The following is a 19,988-nucleotide window of genomic DNA, read 5'->3' as shown; positions in this document are numbered from 1 at the left end:
CTGGAGAGAGAGAGAGAGAAAATGAAACCGAAAGAAAAAGCAAGGGGATCATATTCACATCAAATTAGTGGAGGTTCTTAATCTTACACCATAGCAGCTATGAATTTGTTCTTTAAGCTAGAAGAGTGTGATTTTCACATGTAAAAAGCATCTGGAGTCACTGAAAATTGTAGTTATTGCCAAAATTATATACTTTTTGCAGTTATCAATATCACATCTTTGAGACTATTTAAAACCCAGATTGGAGGTCATGGCAACTTCACAAAGGTGGAGTTATTGAACAGTGACCTACCACTGATATCTAGTCTCTGACTCCTTTCGCCTACGACTTCCTGAGGCTGATGCATCTGTCTGGTCCAAATATCATTGTCTGCATGTGTGGGCGGGGGAGATGCCAAGACACCTGAAGTTGGGAATTCCCACACCGTCCACCATTGACAGACGTGATGCCCCCCACGCAAAGATCCAAGCTGCTACTCTGAAGATTTGGGAAGCCAAAATAATTTTTATATTTAAAGTCGTCCCCTTACAAAGTTATGATGTGCTTCTAGAAGGGGGTGGAACCACTGGCAGCTTTCTGGATTCTTTCAGCTGGTGGGTGCCATAGCTGATGGATTTGCAGGCCAATAAGGGAACCTCTTGCTGGCTGTGGAAATCTCTGTTGCATGCGGCCCCTAGCTAAACTGCCCAGGGTTACTGCCCAGCAGATTTTCAGGGTCAAGTTGTCCAAAACGCAACACAAACTCCAAGCAGCATCAGCTCGGTGATCCATGCAAAGTTCCTTCCCCTTTCCCACCACTGTTTTCTCTGCATTTTCAGCCCTGTCCCTCCTTCTTTCCTGATGGTGTTGGCATTGTCTTACTGGGCTCTGGTTTTGCAGAGGCATTCTGGCTGACCCCTTCCTCAATGCTAATGTGCCAGCCTAGATAGTGAGACAACTCAAGCATATGGGTGAAACACAATTAGACACCAAGTTTGAGCTCAATTCCATCCTGAAAGCTTTCTGCAGATTCATATTTCCCAGCAGGTGCTAATGAACCCTGATCGAGCCATTCTTTTTTTCTTCCCTATCCCAGGGATGCAGAGGCCAGTTAGAGCACTTCTAACACTATCCTGGCTGAGATCAGCAAACTGGACACAGACTAGACAAAGTGAGTACAACTTTTGCCCAAATCTAACAATTCTGTGATTCGAGGATCGAGAAGCAGAGGGCACGGAGTTAAGGTAATTGGCAAAAGAAGCAATGGCGACAAGCGGAAAAACTTTGTCATGTAGCGAGTGGTTAGGATCTGGAATGTACTGCCTGAGAATGTGGCGGAGGCATTCAAGAGAGAATTGAATTATTATCTGAAAAGGAAGAATGTGCAGGGCTACAGGAAGGAGGTGGGGGAGTGGCACTAGGTAAATTGCTCCTTCGAAGAGCCAGCACAAACATGACGGGCCGAATGGACTCCTCCTGTGCTGTAGCGATTCTGTGATTTTGCAATGTGGGGGAGCAGAAGTAGAGATTCTATTGTAGCTTATTTGTCAGTATATAATGCAACATATCTTGCTTCTACATACCTCAAATGAATGGAATAGATACCAAATACTCCAGGAGACAATGGCGTTGTAGTAGACACAGACAAGGAATGATATAATAAGACTTCCTGCACCTGTTTTTTTTTTGGGGGGTGGGGGAGGGAAGAAAAATCACAACTCAATAAAATCAGTGGGTCATCTCACCAGATTAAAGTTCAAGAAAGAGAACAAAATATGAAGTTACATACCAACACCAACCAAATATGGGTTGACGGCTTTCCAGGCTCCAATACTTCCCTTCCTCATCAATTGACCTAATGTCAGTTCCATATAAAACAAAGGGAGTCCTTCCAAAATTAACATTATCAGGTAAGGAATTAAAAATCCACCTGAAAGAGACAAATACAGAATTAACTGTTGAAATCTAATAGAGTGAGCTTTATAAATGTTAATCTGATTCTACATGGCTTCCACTGTCAGTTGTATTTTAATTGTATGCAAGTGATGGCCATTCACTGAGGAGTCACTTGTGCTCCTATAATAGGACAACAAACTGTGGTTGTTGGATTAAGAGGTGTATGCTTGTAATGTGCATCTCTGTAAATAAATGCTTATAAAAGTGTGTAAAGATTGGTTCCAGTTCTCTCCTTCACCACCCAGCTTTCTGAAATAAAACATTCAGTACCGTTCATCGATATTTTTCTCCATTTTTCCTTCAAGACATTTCTCCAACAACAACAACTTGCATTTATACAGTGCCTTTAATGTAGCAAAATGTGAGTAAAAGTTGTTTCACAACAGTGCCATTAGTCAAAATATGACAGAGCCACATAAGGAGATAATAGGACAGATTCCCTTAAGTTTTGTCAAAGTGGTTTGAAGAAGCATCTTAAAAAGGAGGTGCGAGAAGTAGAGAGGTGATAAGGTTTGAGGAGTGAATTCCAGAGTTTCAGGGCTAGGCAGCTGAAGGCATGGCCACCAATGGTGGAGCAATTAAAATCAGAGTTGCGCAAAAGGCCAGAATTAGAGAAACGCAAAGATTGCGATGGCTTGTTGAGCTGGTAGAGGTTATAGAGATTGGGAAGGGCACGGCTATAGAGGGATTTGAAAACAAGGATGAAAATTTTAAAATTGAGTCATTGTCGACTGGGAGCCGATGTAGGCCAGCGAGCGCAGGGGTAACGGGGGCTCGGTGCGAGTTAGGATATGGGCGGCAGAGTTTTGGATGAGCTTGATATTGTGTAGGATGCGTTCCGTGTACATTCCCTCCTGACTGGATAGTTCGGAAATCTGCTTCCAAAGCTTTTCCAATGTTGTTCCGTTAGCAACTGCTCGAAGGTCCAGGATAGCAGGGGGGAAAACTCACCTTCTGATTTCTCCCGATCCATGGAGAAAAAGATATCCCATCACTCAGTGCTTCTGTACAGTGGCGCGGGGAGGGGGGGGGGAATTCAAAAAATGCCAATTGTTGTATTCTATGTTCCATTCTATGGCAGTGTGTTTGAATAGTTTTCCACTTCACCACCACTTCAACTTTTGAATAAAACTAACACCAAAGGCAATTGCTAAATCACAATTAACCTTTTAGCTTGACATCTTGTGCCAATTTTTTTCCAGAGTCCACGACATAGGACATCAGTGAAACTGTGAACATGCTGTTCTTTACAATAGGTGATAGCTTTGGGGGTAAACGTACCTTCACCGTAAAGCACATTACTTCTGTTACGTGTATGCAAGCTCCAAATTTTAACAGGATCCTTCCGTTATAGAGGATTCCACAGTCCTAGGCATTCTGTCAAGCCCACGTGCAACATTAATTCAAACAGAAAGGAAGCGAGATCACTCCATTGACGTCAAGTGGAGTGTTACGAACATAAGAAATAGGAGCAGGAGTAGGCCATTCATCCCCTTCGATCCTGCTCCACCATTCGACAAGATCATGGCTGATCTCTTACCTCAACTCCACTTTCCCAACCAATCCCCATATCCCTTGATTCCCTTACTGTACCAAAAATCTATTGATCAAAGTCTTGAATATGCTCGACGATTGAGCATCCACTGGTCCCCTGGATAAAGAATTCAAAGATTTCCAGCATCCACAGTATTTTGTTTTTATCAAAGATTCACAACCCTGAGTGAAGAAATTTCTCATCTCAGTTCTAAATGACTGACCCCTTATCCTGAGACCCTGATCCCCTAAGTTGTAGACTCTCCAGTCAGGCGGAAACAGTCTCTCAGCAACTACCCTGTCAAGCCCTAAAAGAATTTTGTACATGTCAATGAGATCACCTCTCATTCTTATATTCTCTGGAGTTTACAAGCTCATTCTACGCAATCTGTCCTCTTAGGCCAACCCTCTTATTTTAGGAATCAATCTCATGAGGTGTATCCGCTAGCTAGATTTGATCTCCACATGTAGACGAGTTAGAAGACGTCATTTTATTTTTAAACACAGTGTCCCTATTGATTTTGGCTGTGTTCTCCTGAAAGGAAATGCGACTGACTCATTAAACATATTGTACTGCAAGTGTGTCAGGTTAACTATTGTGTGGGTATTTTGTAATATAGCATGCAAAAGTCTTACAGGGCTTGACAAGGTTGATACAGGAAGGATGTTTTCCCCTGGCTAGGGGTCCAGAACCAAGGTACACAATCTCAGAATAAGAGGTAGGCCATTTAGGACTGAGATGAGGGGGAATTTCTTCACTCAGAGGGTGGTGAATCTGTGGAATTCTCTAACTCAGAGGGCTGTGAGGCTCAGTCATTGAGATCGATAGATTTCTAGATATTAAAGATGTCAATGGATATGGGGATAGTGCGAGAAAGTGACGTTGAGGTAGATGATCAGCCATGATCTAGTCGAATGGGGGAGCAGGATCGAGGGGCCAAATAGAGTCATAAAGAGATACAGCACTGAAACAGGTCCTTCGGCTCACCGAGTCTGTGCTGACCAACAACCACCCATTTAAACTAATCCTACATTAATCCCATATTCCCTACCACATCCCCACCATTCTCCTACCACCTACGTACACTAGGGGCAATTTATAATGGCCAATTTACCTATCAACCTGCAAGTCTTTGGAGGTGGGAGGAAACAGGAGCACCCGGCGAAAACCCGCGTGGTCACAGGGAGAACTTACAAACTCCGCACAGGCAGTACCCAGAACCGAACCCGGGTCGCTGGGGCTGTGAGGCTGTGGTGCTAACCACTGTGCCGCCCAAATGACCTACTCCAGCTCCTATTTCCTATGTTCCGATACCCTGAATAATATATCCTGCCTCCAACATCGGAAAGGTACATCATCACCCCAGAAAAAAGCTACTCGGAATTTCAGCCTTCTTGTTCCGTGGGCTGACACCTTGCAGGAAATAAATGGACTGTCTCTCTCAATACACTTTCCACTTCTGTGTCTCTGTACATATATGTATCTGCGTTTCTGTTTTTATGTTTGCACGTCATAAGATCACAAGATAATCATGGATATGAAAGGAAATTTGGACTATATTAGTTAATCTTGCCAGAAACAGCCTACAATCCTCCAATTACATCTTGAATGATTCAAGGGCTTTTGCCTCCAACAATTAATACACTTGCGAGTCCGCTCCAAGCGTTGATCCCCGTCTACATGAAAAGGAATTTCCTGCTATCGATACCATCATTACCGTTTATTAGTTTGAACCGTTGTCCCCTTGTCCTACTTCAGCAGTTTAACTAAGAAGTAATATTCTGAATTTTCTGTACCATTTACTATCTTACATACTTTAATAAGGTCACATCTAATATGTCACATTTCCAGATTGAGAAGACTGAGAAGTCCTGGTCGCTCCAATCCTTTCTATTAACTCCTATCTCTGACACCAGGGATCAGCCATGTTGATCTTCTCTACACGGTCTCCAATACTTCCACTGTGCTGGTACTTCAATATCACTCTTGTTTCTCAGTGAATAGAACTGGGCACAACATTCAAGGTGTGGTCCGACCAGAGTTTTGTACAATTTAACCACAACTATCTCAAATTCCATTTCCTAGCTACCAACTCCATCCCTCTCCCTGGTAACAGTCAGATTCAGCCAGTCTGTTCGCAACCTTGGTGTCACCTTTGACCCAGAGACAAGCTTACAGCCTCATATCCGCAACATCACTAAGAATGCCTATTTCAACCTCCGTAACATTGCCCGACTTCATCCCTGTCTCAGCTCATCTGCTGCTGAAACCCCGATTCATGCCTTTGTTCCCTCAAGACTTGACTATTCCAATGCACTCCTGGCTGCTCTCCCACAGTCTACTCTCTATAAACTTGAGTTCATCCAAAACTCTGCTGCCCATGTCTTAACCCGCACCAAGTCCCGTTCCCCTATCACCCATCTGTGCTCACTGACCTACATTGGCTTCTGGTCAAGCAACATCTTGATTTTACAATGGTCATCCTTGTTTTCAAATCCCTCCATGGCCTCGCCCTTCCTTATCTCTAATGTCCTCCAGACCCACAGCCCTCTAAGATATCTATGCTCCTCTAATTCTGGCCTCTTGTGCTGTCTAGATTGCCTCCTCCCTTCTTCTTCCTCCTCCTCAGGTTCTCACTGAATGGTGGCAAGGGCTCCCCTCATGATAGTGAGGTTGTGCAGCATGTCACCACAAATCTTCACATCCCGCTCTCCCGAATACTGTAGGGTTCCTCCAAAGGGGTCCAGGCAGTGGGTGTGTTGTTCAGGTTCATCACATTTCTTGTTGCAGCACAGCCTGCATTGTACGTATATAGTGCGCGCGTGTGCGGGGAGCACCCGAGTCAGACACTTTGTCAGCAGATAGCCTTCATTGCCCTGTAGCCAGCCTTCGGTGGCTCAAATGCAGCTGGCACGGCAGAATGAAGGCATCCTGACTGTTGCTAGGGTACCAGCCATTGAGCTGCATGATTTGCTGCCTATGATCACACACCAGCCGAATGTTGAGGGAATGGAATCCCTTTCAGTTCCAGTAAAAGGGCAGCATTGACATGTGGTACCCACAGCAAAGCATTGTGCATGCAGTCAATGGCACCTCCACTGTAGGGAAGGCTGGAATCCTAGCAAAGCTGCGTGCTCATCTGCCTGCACGTCTCTCCCAAGAAAGAGTAAAATGTATTTAACTCTCATCGAAGAGAGAGCTTCAGTGACCTCCCTTACTCAACAGTGGATGGCAAACTGCAAGATGTTTCAAATGTGTCCAGCTGCGTCCAGCTCTGGAAGGAGACAGACTCAAAAGTTCATCGTCATGGTCATATTCACAGCCATTGGCAATGCAGTTCTTGCCCTGCTCTGAGGCTGCAGCAGGCAGCAGACTTCAGCAAAAACGTCCTTACTGAGCGCAGACGGCTCACACATTATTCCTCGCTGAGGTTCAGGTTGGAGAATTGCTCCCGAATACCCTGGGCGGCTATAGCCTCCTACTTCTTCTCCCCTTCCTCCTCCCTCTTCCAACAGCTTGTCCTGCTCCATGTAGCCTCCATTCATGCTCCAAATCATGCTGTATTCCAAGCGGAATGCCTCCTATTGCACGGTGTCTGGGAGCAACTGGTTTGTTCAACAGCCTTGAAGTTAGGAAGAAGGCTGTCAGCACCTGACACACCAATCCCAGCAACTAACCTGTTTGTAGTTGATGAACCCTTTAAACAGAGCTGGTGGGGGTGGGCGGAGGGGTCGCCCTTCTTGCTGCTTAATGCGTGTTCAGCCGTGCGAGGTTAAGAGAAGGCGTTGGCTAGTGTTGAGCTCCAAAAAAATGACAGCACTATCAAATCAGCGTTGCACACTGGTTGACACCATGATATACCTGCTCTGCATACTTCCAGCAGACGTTAGCTGCATGCGCGTTAATGCCCTCAGCAAATAGCATCCAGCGTGTTTTATGACAGAAGGGTGCACGCATGAATCAGATGTCACGTTGGTCCCTGAACGGCACCCGTAGCAGCTAAACAACACGCTAATGAGTGCAATTTCACAGCCAAGTTGTCTTACAAGCAATGTTCGCACAAGGAGCCGTGCAGTAACCCCAAAGTCAAGATACAGGCCGCACAGAAGCTGGCTCCTTTAAATTACCGCGCATGTGCGGCTATGCAAAAAAGTTTAAAGTGGCCTGCACTCAGAGACATCGCCTGTGCACTCCAAAAAAAACTTGGAGGGAACGTTGCTTATGAGGCTGTAAGAATCCATTTTTTCAGATAATTACTGTTCAGATGTAACAAAATGCACATTACCTTAAAACCATGGGAGATTTATATCTTATTAGTGATGCCTGAAAGGACTAGGAGAGCCCTGAAGTGGTTGCTATATATATAGTAGAACTGCTAGCTAATGTTTACAGCATACACGCCAATGAAAAGCACATTTGTGAAGGATTAACCTTTGAAATGCACTGAACAGTTATCTTTGAAACCTGCACTGTACTGACAGAGCAAAGCTGTTTTATTGATTTAGGCTAGCAATAAGGGATCTGCTGACCCTTCTCCCGTAATTGGAGAGATGCTAGCAGAAGTGCAGGAGACAGGAACAAAAAATATTGCCAACAACATTCTTACTGAAGCAAGCCTGGGAAATATTCTGCTGGTTAAACCATGTTTAAGGACGAAGACTTCAGCCCCACCATTTCTTACCTTGTCGTACTATATGGGTGAGTAAACACTCTGCTTTAGCCCTAGACTGACAATAGGAAAGAAACTACCTCTGTTGTTGGAAAGAAACTTTGTTCAGTCATTTGGCAGGCATGCATTGTATTAAAATAAAAACAAGAAATGCTGGAAATACTCAGCAGGTCTGGCAGCATCTGTGGAGAGAGAAGCAGAGTTAACATTTCAGGTCAGTGACCCTTCATCAGAAAACTGGCAAATGTTAGAAATGTAATTGGTTTTAAGCAAATAAAGTGCAGGTGGGGCAAGAGATAACAAAAAAGGGATAACATCGCATTGTATTGAACCTTGGTCAGACAGCACCTGGAGTAGCGTGTGCAGTTTTGGTCCCCTTACCTGAGGAAGGATATTATTGCCATAGAGGGAGTGCAACGAAGGTTGACCAGACTTGTTCCTAGGATGGCGGGACTGTCTTATGAAGAGAGATTGGGGAAACTGGACCTGTATTCTCTAGAGTATCGAAGAATGAGAGGTAATCTCATTGAAACCTACAAAATACCTAAAAGGGATAGACAGGGTAGATGCAGATAAGATGTTTCCCCTGGCTGGGGAGTCTAGAACCAGGGGACATAATTTCAAAGTGGGAAGCAGAGATGAGGAGAAATTTCTTTACTCAGAGGGTTGTGAATCTTTGGAATTCTCCACCCCAGAGGGCTGTGGAAGCTCAGTCATTGAGTATGTTTAAAGCAGAGATTGACAGATTTCTAAATACCAATGACATAAAGGGATATGGGGATGGTGTGGGAAAAAGCATTGAGGTGGATAATCAACCATGATCATATTGAATGGCGGAGCAGGCTCAATGGGCTGAATGGCCTACTCCTGTTCTTATGTTCCTATGCATGCATTCTGCATGAACTTCTTAACAATAGCCTAGAAATTCCATATGCACCTCTAGGGCAAAGGTGTAGTCAGGTGGGACTTCCCTCAGCTACTGACCCCATACCAAATCCTGGGGACAGGGCTATTGAAATACTCAGGGTGGGCATTCACCCCGTAATGGCACAACACAAAGTCCACCCTGCCGAGGTGACAGGACTCGCAGAGGCATCCTGTTGCTCCGAGACAGAGCAACCAAGGCCTGATTCGGGCCCAGGGAAAATGGGCAGAAATATTTTGAAAACCCCCTCGGGGAACAGAGGACCAAAGTTAGGAAGGACAATTGATCCCTTTGGGCGAGCTGGACAGGATCCCCGAGATAGTCAACTTTGGGGTTATTTTTCCAGACTATCAACATTAGGGGGCAGGCACAAGAGGAGCCTGTTCTCTCCTGACAAGGTGCAATTTATGGAGGAATTTACGAGGGGAAGACACCCCGAGGATTCAAGTTTCACCTCAAATCGTAGGGTGCATGCCAGAGTCATTTCCAGAGCATTTCCCCCTTTCTCTGCTAGCCTGTAATTACATCCTAACCTCTTTTGAATGTGTACTTCATGTACCTTACAAAATCAGGTTTGAGTGGGGCCAGTAGCTTTCCTTGAGGTGTATGGTGCCGGATGCTAGTGGGGCAATGGTGCAACAATGTGAATTTTTGCATTCTCCACATCAGACATCTGATTGGGATTTTTAATATATATTTATTCATGGGATGTGGGCGTCGCTGGCTAGGCCAGCATCTGTTGCCCATCTCCCAAGGGAGTTCCAGGATCTTGACCCAGTGACATTAAAAGAAACAGTTCCAAGTCAGGATGGTGAGTGACTTGGAGGGGAACTTGCAGGTGGTGGTGTTCCCATGCATCTGCTGCTCTTGTCATTCTAGGTGGTAGAAGTTGTGAGTTTAGAAGGTGCTGTTGAAGGAGGCTTGGCGGGTTGCTACAGTGCATCTTGTAGATGATATACACTGCTGCTACTGTATGCTGGTGGTGGAGGGAGTGAATGTTTCAGGTGGTGAATGGGGTGCCAATCAAGCGGGCTGCTTTGTCCTGGATGGTGTCCAGCTTCTTCAGTGTTGTTGGAGCTGCACCCATCCAGGCAAGTGGAGAGTATTCCTTCACACTCCTGACTTGTGCCTCGTAGATGGTGGACAGGCTTTGGGGAGTCAGGAGGTGAGTTACTCGCTGCAGATAATTCCCAGCCTTGTAGCCACAGTATTTATATGGCTGGTCCAGTTCAGTATCTGGTCAATGGCAACCCCCAGGATATTGATGGTGGGGGATTCAGCGATGATAATGTTGTTGAACATCAAGGGGAGATGGTTAGATTCTCTCTTGTTGAAGATGGTCATTGCCTGGCACTTGTGTGGTGCAAATGTTACTTGTCACTTATCAGCCCAAGCCTGAATGTTGTCCGGGTCTTGCTGCATGCGGGCATGGACTGCTTCAGTATCTGAGGAGTTGTGAAATGGTACTGAATACTGAGCAAATACGAGTTGCTACAGCTGTTATCGGTGCCTTGAAGAATCATATAGTGGAATCACGTCATCAAGACAATTGTGAGCAGGGCTGAAGATGTTCGAGAGGCGTCAAGACCGAAAGTTTGAAAGGAAGATTGCAACATTCACTGTCGATGAGAAGGCATCATATCTGTGTCTGCATCTTGGAAGAACGGGATCTGGAGATCAACCCGAAAAGTTCAGAGATCTGAAGGACTTTGTGGCCGTAACTGGTGCTATCTCTGCTGAGAGGACTGCCCAGAAGCTCCGTGAGATCTACCTTTGTTGCATCTGATAATTAACATGTTATACAGACTGTGATTTCACTGTTAGTTCATGTTAAATTTATGTTGGTTTTGGTTTGAGCGTTAAAGCAAAATTAATAGAAGTGAAATCTTGTCCATTTGTTTCTTTTTCTAAATTGGGTTTGGTCAGTGGATTGGATTCTTTTGGTTTGTGGTCTCCATGGGGATTGGAACCCTACCATGTAGGAAAAAGAGTTCTCTTATCTTGCTTAAGGCTCATAAATGTTCTGCTGCTGTCTAGTTCCGAGACTACAGTTAAAGGTACATACCTCTGTTACAGCATTTAACGTTCAAGATCATGACCCCTCTCAAGCTTCTTTTGCCCAATGAAAACATTGAATACTTCTAGTCTTTTCTCATCAATATTTTCTAACTCCTGGCATCATTCTTATTATTTATAACGTTACCATGAGCAGTTAATGATATATATATATGCAAGATGGCAGTGGAACTGGGGAGAGAGACAACAAAACCCACTTTATAGTGCAACCAGTAACCAGAGTTTGCAACTACATCATGACGGTTGACGCAAGAAAATTGCGTGGGAAATGTTGACATTACAATTTACAATGGTAAAAATTGACCAAACGAAAGTGCAAGCAAAAATCATGACAACATTTGTGAGCTGGAAGTTCACACCTTTCATGTCATTTTTGTACAATACAATTTTAGCACATAACTCTTACTGCTCATCAAATTCTCACAACGCCATGCACCATTCATCAAAGAGCCTGGGTAAGATGTTCTCAGGTCTTCACACCATTCCTCCTGAGCTGGTGAGAAAATCTAGTAACAGCATCTATTCACTGACTCAACATCTTTGTTTCCTCCTATTAGAGAACCACCTATTTCTACTTAAGACTGCCTGTTGGGTGGCCTGGCTCAGATCAGACAGTTGCCATATGAGAATCACTGAGGCAAATTCATGTCTTACATTCTAGATATAAATTTACATTACCTGCTAGTTCATAAGAACACAACTTACAATTATAAAGTACTTTTAACACAGAAAAATATCCCAAGATACCTTACAATGTAAAAATGAAATCACCATGGAGCTACAGAGCGATGACTGAACAGCAGATCATGGAGATGAATTTTTTTAAATATATTTTGGGATGGATGCACAGGTGGCAAGGTCAGTATTTATTTCCCAACCTTAATCATCATAGTCCCAGGACGTCACTGCTGGAGTTCCTCAGGGTAGTGTCCTCGGCCCAACCATCTTCAGCTGCTTCATCAATGACCTTCCCTCCATCATAAGGTCAGAAGTGGGGATGTTCAGCACCATTCGCGACTCCTCAGATACTGAAGCAGCCCATGTCCATATGCAGCAAGACCTTTCATCTCATCAAGTTTGAGTCAAACTTGTTCATGTCCCTTTTAAAATGACCCTGTTCCGTAAAACTATCGCAGTTTTAATGGCTGCAATTGGAGCTCTGCACATATACGAGACCTCGCTCCGCATCCCTTTCTCTACCATTGGAGTTTCTGCACGATTTGGGGATGGTTATATATGAGCATTTATATATGTGGGCGTATTAGCCCAACATGCAGGTGAGTATCAATGAAACACTGTCTTATCTGTAAATTACATCCCAGCATTGTTCAATGCCTCGGCATGGCTTCAGCAATGCAATCAATCCCAGAACAAAACTAGTAATTAAAAATAAATGCCCTTAATCTTCCCGAGGACCATCAGGATCCAATTACACCAATGCTGCTCCTCCCCACCGGAGGTGGGTACTGCAGCAATTCCAAAAATGGTTGGCACCTATCCAGAATATCAAAATGCCCTCGACTGCAGGACGTGGGCTGGCTCAGGAGTTCAACCAAGGTGTGGAAAACTCCCACCTGAACTGCATCGCTGTTGCTCAGTGGGCTGTGCTCTTACCACCCAGTCACAGGTCCTAGGTTCAAATCCCACTCCAGTGACTTGAGTGCAAGTCTGACACTCCACTGCAGTACTGAGGGAGTGCTGCACTGTCGGAGGTGCCGTCCTTTGGATGAGGTGTTAAACCAAGGCCCCATCTGCCCTCCCAGCTGGATGTAAAACATCTCATGGCACTATTTCAAAGAAGAGCAGGGAAGTTTTCCCCAGGGTCTTGGCCAATATTTATCCCTCAATCAATGTTACACTCAAAAAATGACCTGCTCATTATCACATTGCTGTTTGTGGGAACTTGCTGTGTGCAAATTGGCTGCCATGATTCCTACATCACAATGCGACAGCACTCCATTGGTTGTAAAACACTTTGGGACACCCAGTGGTTGTGAAAGGCATTATATCGAGTCATAGAGTTATTTATGACACAGAACAAAGGAGGTCATTTTGGCCATTGAGTCCATGCCAGCTCTCCATAGAGCTATCCAGTCAGTCCCACTCCCCAGCACGAACCCCCTAGCCCTGCAAGTCTATTTCTCTCAAGTGGCCATCCAACGTGCTCTTGAAGTCATTGATCGTCTTTGCTTCCACCACCCTCGTGGGCAGCGGGTTCCAGGTCATTACCACCCATTGTATAAAAAAGTGCTTTCTCATATGCCCCCTGCAAGTTTTGCCCAAAACTTTCAATCTGTGATACTCTTTGGAACAGAGGAGAACAAACCCAGCTTTTCCAACCTAACCTGTGACTAAAATCCTCTATCCCTGGGACTATTCTCCTCTGCACCTTCTCAAAAACCCTCACATCCTTCCTAAAGTGTGATAACCAGAACTGGATACAATACTTGAATTGGGGCCTAACCAGACCTTTACAAAGGTTCAGCATAACTTCCCTGCTTTTGTACTAAATGCCTCTGTTGATGAAGCCCAAGATCCCATATGCTTCACTAACCAGTCTCTCAATATGTCCTGCTAATGTGAAAGATCGATGCACATGCACCCCCAAGTCCCTCTGTTCCTGCACACTCTTTAGAACTGTGCCATTAAGTCTATATTGCCTCTCCCTATTCCTTCTGCCAAAATGCATCACCTCACACTTGCCAGTATTAAATTCCATTTGTCACATCTCTGCCCATTCTGCTAGCTTATCTGTGTCCTGTTGCAGGCCGTTGATGTCATCCTCAGTCCTCGCTGATTGCCACTCCTCCAAGTTTGGTGTCATCAGCAATTTTTGAGATTCTACTGTGTTCCAAGATCCAAGTCATTTATATATAGCAAAAAAAAAAATCAATGGTCCCAGCACTGACTCTTGGGGAACCCCACAGTCCTCCAGTCTGAAAAGCAACCATTTACTACAACTCAGTTTTCTGCCCTGAAGCCAATTTTTAAAATCTCATTGGACACTGACCCTCCTATTCCATAAGCCTCAATTTTGTTAACCAGATTTTTATGTGGTGTCTTATCAAATGTTTTCTTAAAATCGATATAAACAACATCTACGTCATTCCCTTCATCAACCTTCTCTGTTACTTCATCCAAAAATTCAATTAGATTAGTCATGCAATGATCAGCCTTTTACAAATCCGTGCTGGCACTCATTAATTAACTCACACCTCTCCAGTTGTCTGGTGATTTCCCTGATTATTGTTTAATATAAATGCAAAGCTTTCTTTTGTTTCCTGTGCCAGGAAATTTCTGCTAGTTACAGCAGCATCATGTGAAATCAGTGTAGGTGGCCTCAACAAGTTCCTAATGTATGAATCAGTTCCTAAGTTGTCATTAACTGCCAACTAAATTCACAGTCTCACTCGCAGGCCATGTGGTGGTTTGTGTGAAAAAGGAAGTGGAAAATTACACAGGTGCAGACAGGGCTGCTCTTTGAAGGTTGGAACCAGAGTATATTGTTGAGGGAGCTTTACCTGTCCCTTTAGCTGTGCTATAGATTATTTGGGATTGTCTCCAAGTGGTACTAGGTGCCTGAGCTTGGCACATGTTCCATTCCCACCACCAGCCATCACTCACCTTGAGCACAAGAAATCAGGTACAGATTCACTAACCAACTTTGAATGCTTTGCCATTTGCAATATCATGTATAACAGAGATTTCTCTTTGCACACATTCCGCTAAACTCCATAATCTCCTATGGTTACATGAGTTAGAATTGACTTTGTGGATTCAAGTTCATTCGATGTTTTGCAGTACATGAGCACGTTTTCTTCATTTTTCAGCCGCAGATTAAGCTGCCAGCAATCCAAATAACTGAACCCAGTGTTCCAGCTCTCATTGACATAATTGTTTGTTTTTGTTAATTTTCCCTTTCATTGTGAGCCAAACTGCTTATTCACACTGTACCAGGTTACAATGGTAGTCTGGCTTCTGCCATCTCTGAGTAGATATTGGAGAATATTTAAGATTCTTTGCTAGCCAGCTTAAACTCTGGAAAAAAAACTGCCAACAATTCGCCTAGAGCAACAACAATCTGTTTTTCTGTCTATCTCTTCCCCCATTGCCATGCAGTATCACTTGGAATGATTCAAAAGCTACCCAAGCATGGATACATAAGTAATTGGCACCAAGTTCAGGGGAAGAAAAGGCAGCTTTAACCGTTTTTGTCCCAAGGACAGAACTGTATGAACAAAGTCCTTCTTGTAATACAGGAGGTTCCACAGGTAATAATTTCAACAATTGGAAAAAAAGGGAGCAGTATTTCACCGGCTTTAGTGGGGGCAAGGGATCAAATTTGGGAAGATCTGGTAAATCAAGGAGTAGAGACAAGGCAACAGAGGAAGGTATTAATATAGGAAATGATAAACAGACTGTGACAGGAAGGGACAGAGCATACAAATCTAAGAGTAAATCAACAGATAAGGCTAGAGGTTACAAAAATAATAAAAAGGACAAAACTAAAGGCTCTGTATCTGAATGCAAGGAGCATTCAAAACAAAACAGATGAACTGAGAGCGCAAATAGAAATAAATATGATCTGATAGCCATTAGAGACGTGGCTGCAAGATGACATAGATTGGGACCTGAATATTGAAGGGCACATGGCATTTAGGAAGGAAAGGAAACTAGGAAAAGGTGGAGGGGTGGCTCTGTTAATTAATGATGGCATTAGTGCAATAGAGATGGATGACCTAAGTTCAGGAAACCAGGATGTAGAAGCAGTTTGGGTAGAGATGAGAAATCATAAAGGCAAGAAGTCACTTGTGGCAGTGGTGTACAGGCCACCTAACATTAACCACACTGTAGGACGGGGTATAAAGGAAGAAATAATGTCAACTTGTCAGAAAGGTACAGTGTTAATCATGGGGGATTTTAACCTACAGATAAATTGGAAAAATCAGATGGGCAGAGGTGGCCTAGATGAGGAGGACATAGAATGTTTTCGGGATAATTTCTTGGAACAGTTAATTCTAGAGTCAACCAGACCTGGTATTGTGCAATGAGATAGGATTAATTAATTATCTCATAGTTAAGGCGCCCCTAGGTAGCAGCGATCATAATATGATTGAATTTTACATTCAGTTGGAGGGAAAGAAGAGCGAGTCCAAAACCAGTATTTTAAACTTAAATAAATGCAATTATGAAGGCATGAAAGCAGAGCTAGCTAAAGTAAACTGGCAAATTAGGTTAAGGAATAGGTCAATAGAAATGCAGTGGCAGACATTTAAAGCGATACTTCAGAATACACAGAATAAATACTTTCCAATGAGAAAGAAAAATTCCAAGGGTGGGACCCGCCATCTGTGGTTAACTAAAACAGTTAAAGATAGTATCAAACTTAAAGAAAAAGCATTTAGTTGCGCAAAGATGGGAGGCAGGTCAGACAATTGGACAGAATATAAAAATAGCAAAGAGTGACTAAAAGACTGATAAGGAAGGTAAAATTAGAGTACGAGAGAAAGCTAGCTAGAAATACAAAGACAGTAAGAGTTTCTATAGATATTTTAAAAAGAAAAGTTAGCAAAGTGAATGTTGGTCCTATAGAAATTGAGTCTGGGGAATTAATAATGAATAATAAGGAGATGGCAGATGAATTGAACAGGTATTTTGCATTGGTCTTCACTATTGAGGATACAAGTAACATTGCAGAATTAGCTGTAAGTCAGGAAATGGAAGGGAGGGAGGAGCTCAAGAAAATTACAATCACCAAAGAAGTGGTACTGAGCAAATTGTTGGAGCTGCGGGCTGACAAGTCCCCAGGTCCTGATGGACTTCACCCTAGGGTCTTAAGAGAAGTGGCTAGTGAGATAGTTGATGTGTTAGTTTTAATTTTCCAAAATTCCCTAGATTTGGGGAAGGTTCTGCTGAACTGGAAAATAGTGAATGCAATTGCTTTATTCAAAAAGGGAGACAGAAAGCAAGAAATTACAGGCCAGTTAGTTTAACATCTGTTTTAGGGAAAATGTTAGAAGCTATTATTAAAGACGTTATAGCAGGGCATTTAAAATAATTGAAGGTAATCAGGCAGAGTCAACATGGTTTTGTTAAAGGGAAATCATGTTCAACCAATTTACTGGAGTTCTTTGAGGGTGTTACATGTACTTTGGATAAAGGGGAACCAGTGGATGTACTGTACTTCCAGAAGGCATTTGATAAGGTTATTGCAAAAAATAAAGCTCATAGTGTAGGGGGTAACATATTGGCATGTATAGAAGATTGGCTAGCTAACAGGAAACACAGAGTAGGCATAAATGAGTCATTTTCTGGTTAGCAAGATATACCAAGTGGTGTGACACAGGGATCTGTAGTGGGGCCTCAACTTTTTACAGTATATAAATGACTTCGATGAAGAGATCGAAGGTATGGTTGCTAAATTTGCTGATGACACAAAGATAGGTAGGAAAGTAGGTTGTGAAAAGGACATAAGGAGGCTACACAGGGATATAGATGGGTTAAGTGAGTGGGCAAAAATCTGGCAGACGGAATGTAACGTGGGAAAATGCGAAGTTGTCCATTTTGGCAGGACGAATAACAAAGAAGCATATTATCTAAATGGCGAGAGATTGTGGAGCTCCGAGATGCGGAGGGATCTGGGTGCCCTAGCGCATGAATCGCAAAAGGTTAGTATGCAGGTACAGCACGTAATTAGGAAAGCTAATAGAATGTTATTGTTTATCGTGAGGGGAATTGAATACAAAAGTAGGGAGGTTATGCTTCAGCTGTACAGGATATTGGTGAGACCACATCTGGAGTACTGTGTACAGTACTGGTCTCCTTATTTAAGGAAGGGTGTAAATGCGTTGGAGGCAGTTCAAAGAAGGTATTCTAGACTTATACCTGGAACGGGTGGGCTATTTTTGAGGAAGGATTCAACAGGTTAGGCTTGTATCCGCTGGAATTTAGAACAGTAAGAGGTGACTATTGAAACATAGAAGATCCTGAGTGGTCTTGACAGAGTGGATGTGGAAAGGATATTTCCCTTTGTTGGAGAATCTAGAACCAGGGGTCACTGCTTAAGAATAAGGGGTAGCCCATTTAAGGCAGAGATGAGGAGACTTTTATTTCTGAAGGTGGTGAGTTTTTGGAATTCTCTTCCTCAAAAGGTGGTGGAAGCAGAGTCTTTGAATATTTTTAAGGCAGTGTAGATAGATTCTTGATAAGCAAGGGGGTGGAAGGTTAACATTATTGTTCGGGAATTTGGAGAAATCAGTTCCGCCATGAACTTATTGAATGGCGGAGCAGGCTCGAGGGGCCGAGTGGCCTACTCCTGCTCCTAATTCGTATGTGCGTAAAATGTCACAAACCGAACAGGATAAGCACCTAAGAGAGTGGGATTTTCCTCGCCGACCAAATATTTACAGTTTTTTGTTTAAGGTAATTTGGGGGGAATTTACAAAACGAAAACTGGCAGGAGTTTGGTAATGAATGACGTTACATAGACACCGCAAATCTACACAGCTAAAAAAAAAAATCAGTCGTCTTCTCGTACGAACAATGCAGCTTTAACCCAACTACCTTTGCTTAATTCGACTCTACTCGCTGTACCCCTGCATATGGAACCATCTACAACTGAACCAGGATGGAATTAGAAACACAAGTTTACTTTTTTTTTTAAAGAAAGAAATAAAGTACATTGCTGCAGAAATCTGACAATCTAGCCGGTCAATTTCATGAAACTATCAACGTCAACGTCGGTCTTAAACGTGCCGACAAACAAAGAGACACGTCGACCTTCTACTAAAAACAGTTAAACCAGCGGCATTATTAAACTTTAGACAGCAAGCAGATCTCCAACAAGCGCAGTATTCGGTTTTTAATTGATACAGTAACTCAGCCCTGTATACATAAAACTTTTTTAAAAGTTACTTTACTTTTCAGACTCTTACCCCCCACCAACCACACCACCACCCCACACACACACCACCCAACTCGCCCCGAGCGAAGAAAAAGAAACCAAACAGGCTCGATACGTGGAAAGGCGGTTTATAGATTCAAAAAAAAGAGCCTTAAAAAGCGGTTAGGTTCAAATCACTGATACACGCGCAAGTGGCAGACACGAGGGTGAGAGTTAACAAAGTGGCATTTCGGTAATAAAGCGCTTTTCTGTCTGAAAGCAGCACTCCCCACCGCCTCTCGGGGAGTTTTATTTTTACCTGTTTGACAAGAGAGTGAAAACAGAACAGCCCAGCTCACCTCCTCCATGCATTTGACACAGGTATGGAAAACGCCAGACATTCCCCAGTCCTACTGCAAAGGAAATGCAGGCGAATACAAACTGCATGGGATTCTCCCACGACGGTCGAACCTCATCCATGTTTGCAAGTCTATAATGTGGATCTCTTTAGCTCTCGCTGCTGGCCAGTGTAAAGTTGTAAAAGAACACCCTCCAGGAATTTGGCACTAGCAAAATCAGACGTTTAATCTTTAATCTTATTAACTACGACACAGTGACTGTTAGTAATAGTTCACAGTGAGGAGGAGTGTGTCTCCCACGGTTTGTGCTCATGGAAAGCCAGGACAAAGCAATGTTTTTTTTCCCCCTCAGAGTGCCTATTAGTAATGGTGTAGGGATGGGAATGAAGGCGGGGCGAGGGGGGGAGGAATGGGGGATGTGGAAAGGGCGGGCGTACAGTTTTTACACTTTGTAAAGGTACATTAGTGGCAGAAGTGTGTAGCTGCAGCTGTGCTGCGTCACAGAAAGATGTTGGCCAAATAAGGGATGTGCTAACATTGCTAATGACCGGTTGAATTATTGTGTCGTCGGTCTGAAAGCAATCCGAGGGTGCTGTTAAAGTGGGGG

At 43.6% G+C, this 19,988-nt stretch overlaps 1 protein-coding gene across 1 annotated transcript in view; it reads right to left on the bottom strand.

The window, feature by feature from the left end:
• LOC137381603 (sodium- and chloride-dependent transporter XTRP3A-like) overlaps positions 1 to 19,739 on the bottom strand; it is a 60,520-nt gene extending 40,781 nt beyond the window's left edge. The window contains exons 1-3 of the mRNA XM_068054310.1: positions 19,382 to 19,739; positions 1,770 to 1,910; positions 1,564 to 1,655 (exon numbers count right to left, since the gene is read on the bottom strand). Coding sequence (XP_067910411.1) covers positions 1,564 to 1,655; positions 1,770 to 1,910; positions 19,382 to 19,502 — 354 coding nt within the window. The 5' untranslated portion in view covers positions 19,503 to 19,739. The remainder of the gene's footprint in view (positions 1 to 1,563; positions 1,656 to 1,769; positions 1,911 to 19,381) is intronic.
• Positions 19,740 to 19,988: the final 249 nt, after the last annotated feature.

This window comes from Heterodontus francisci, chromosome 2 (assembly GCF_036365525.1).
Source record: "Heterodontus francisci isolate sHetFra1 chromosome 2, sHetFra1.hap1, whole genome shotgun sequence".
Lineage (NCBI taxonomy): Eukaryota > Metazoa > Chordata > Chondrichthyes > Heterodontiformes > Heterodontidae > Heterodontus > Heterodontus francisci.
The sequence above is the reverse complement of the archived record's forward strand: the minus strand, read 5'-3'. Positions and strand labels throughout refer to the sequence as shown.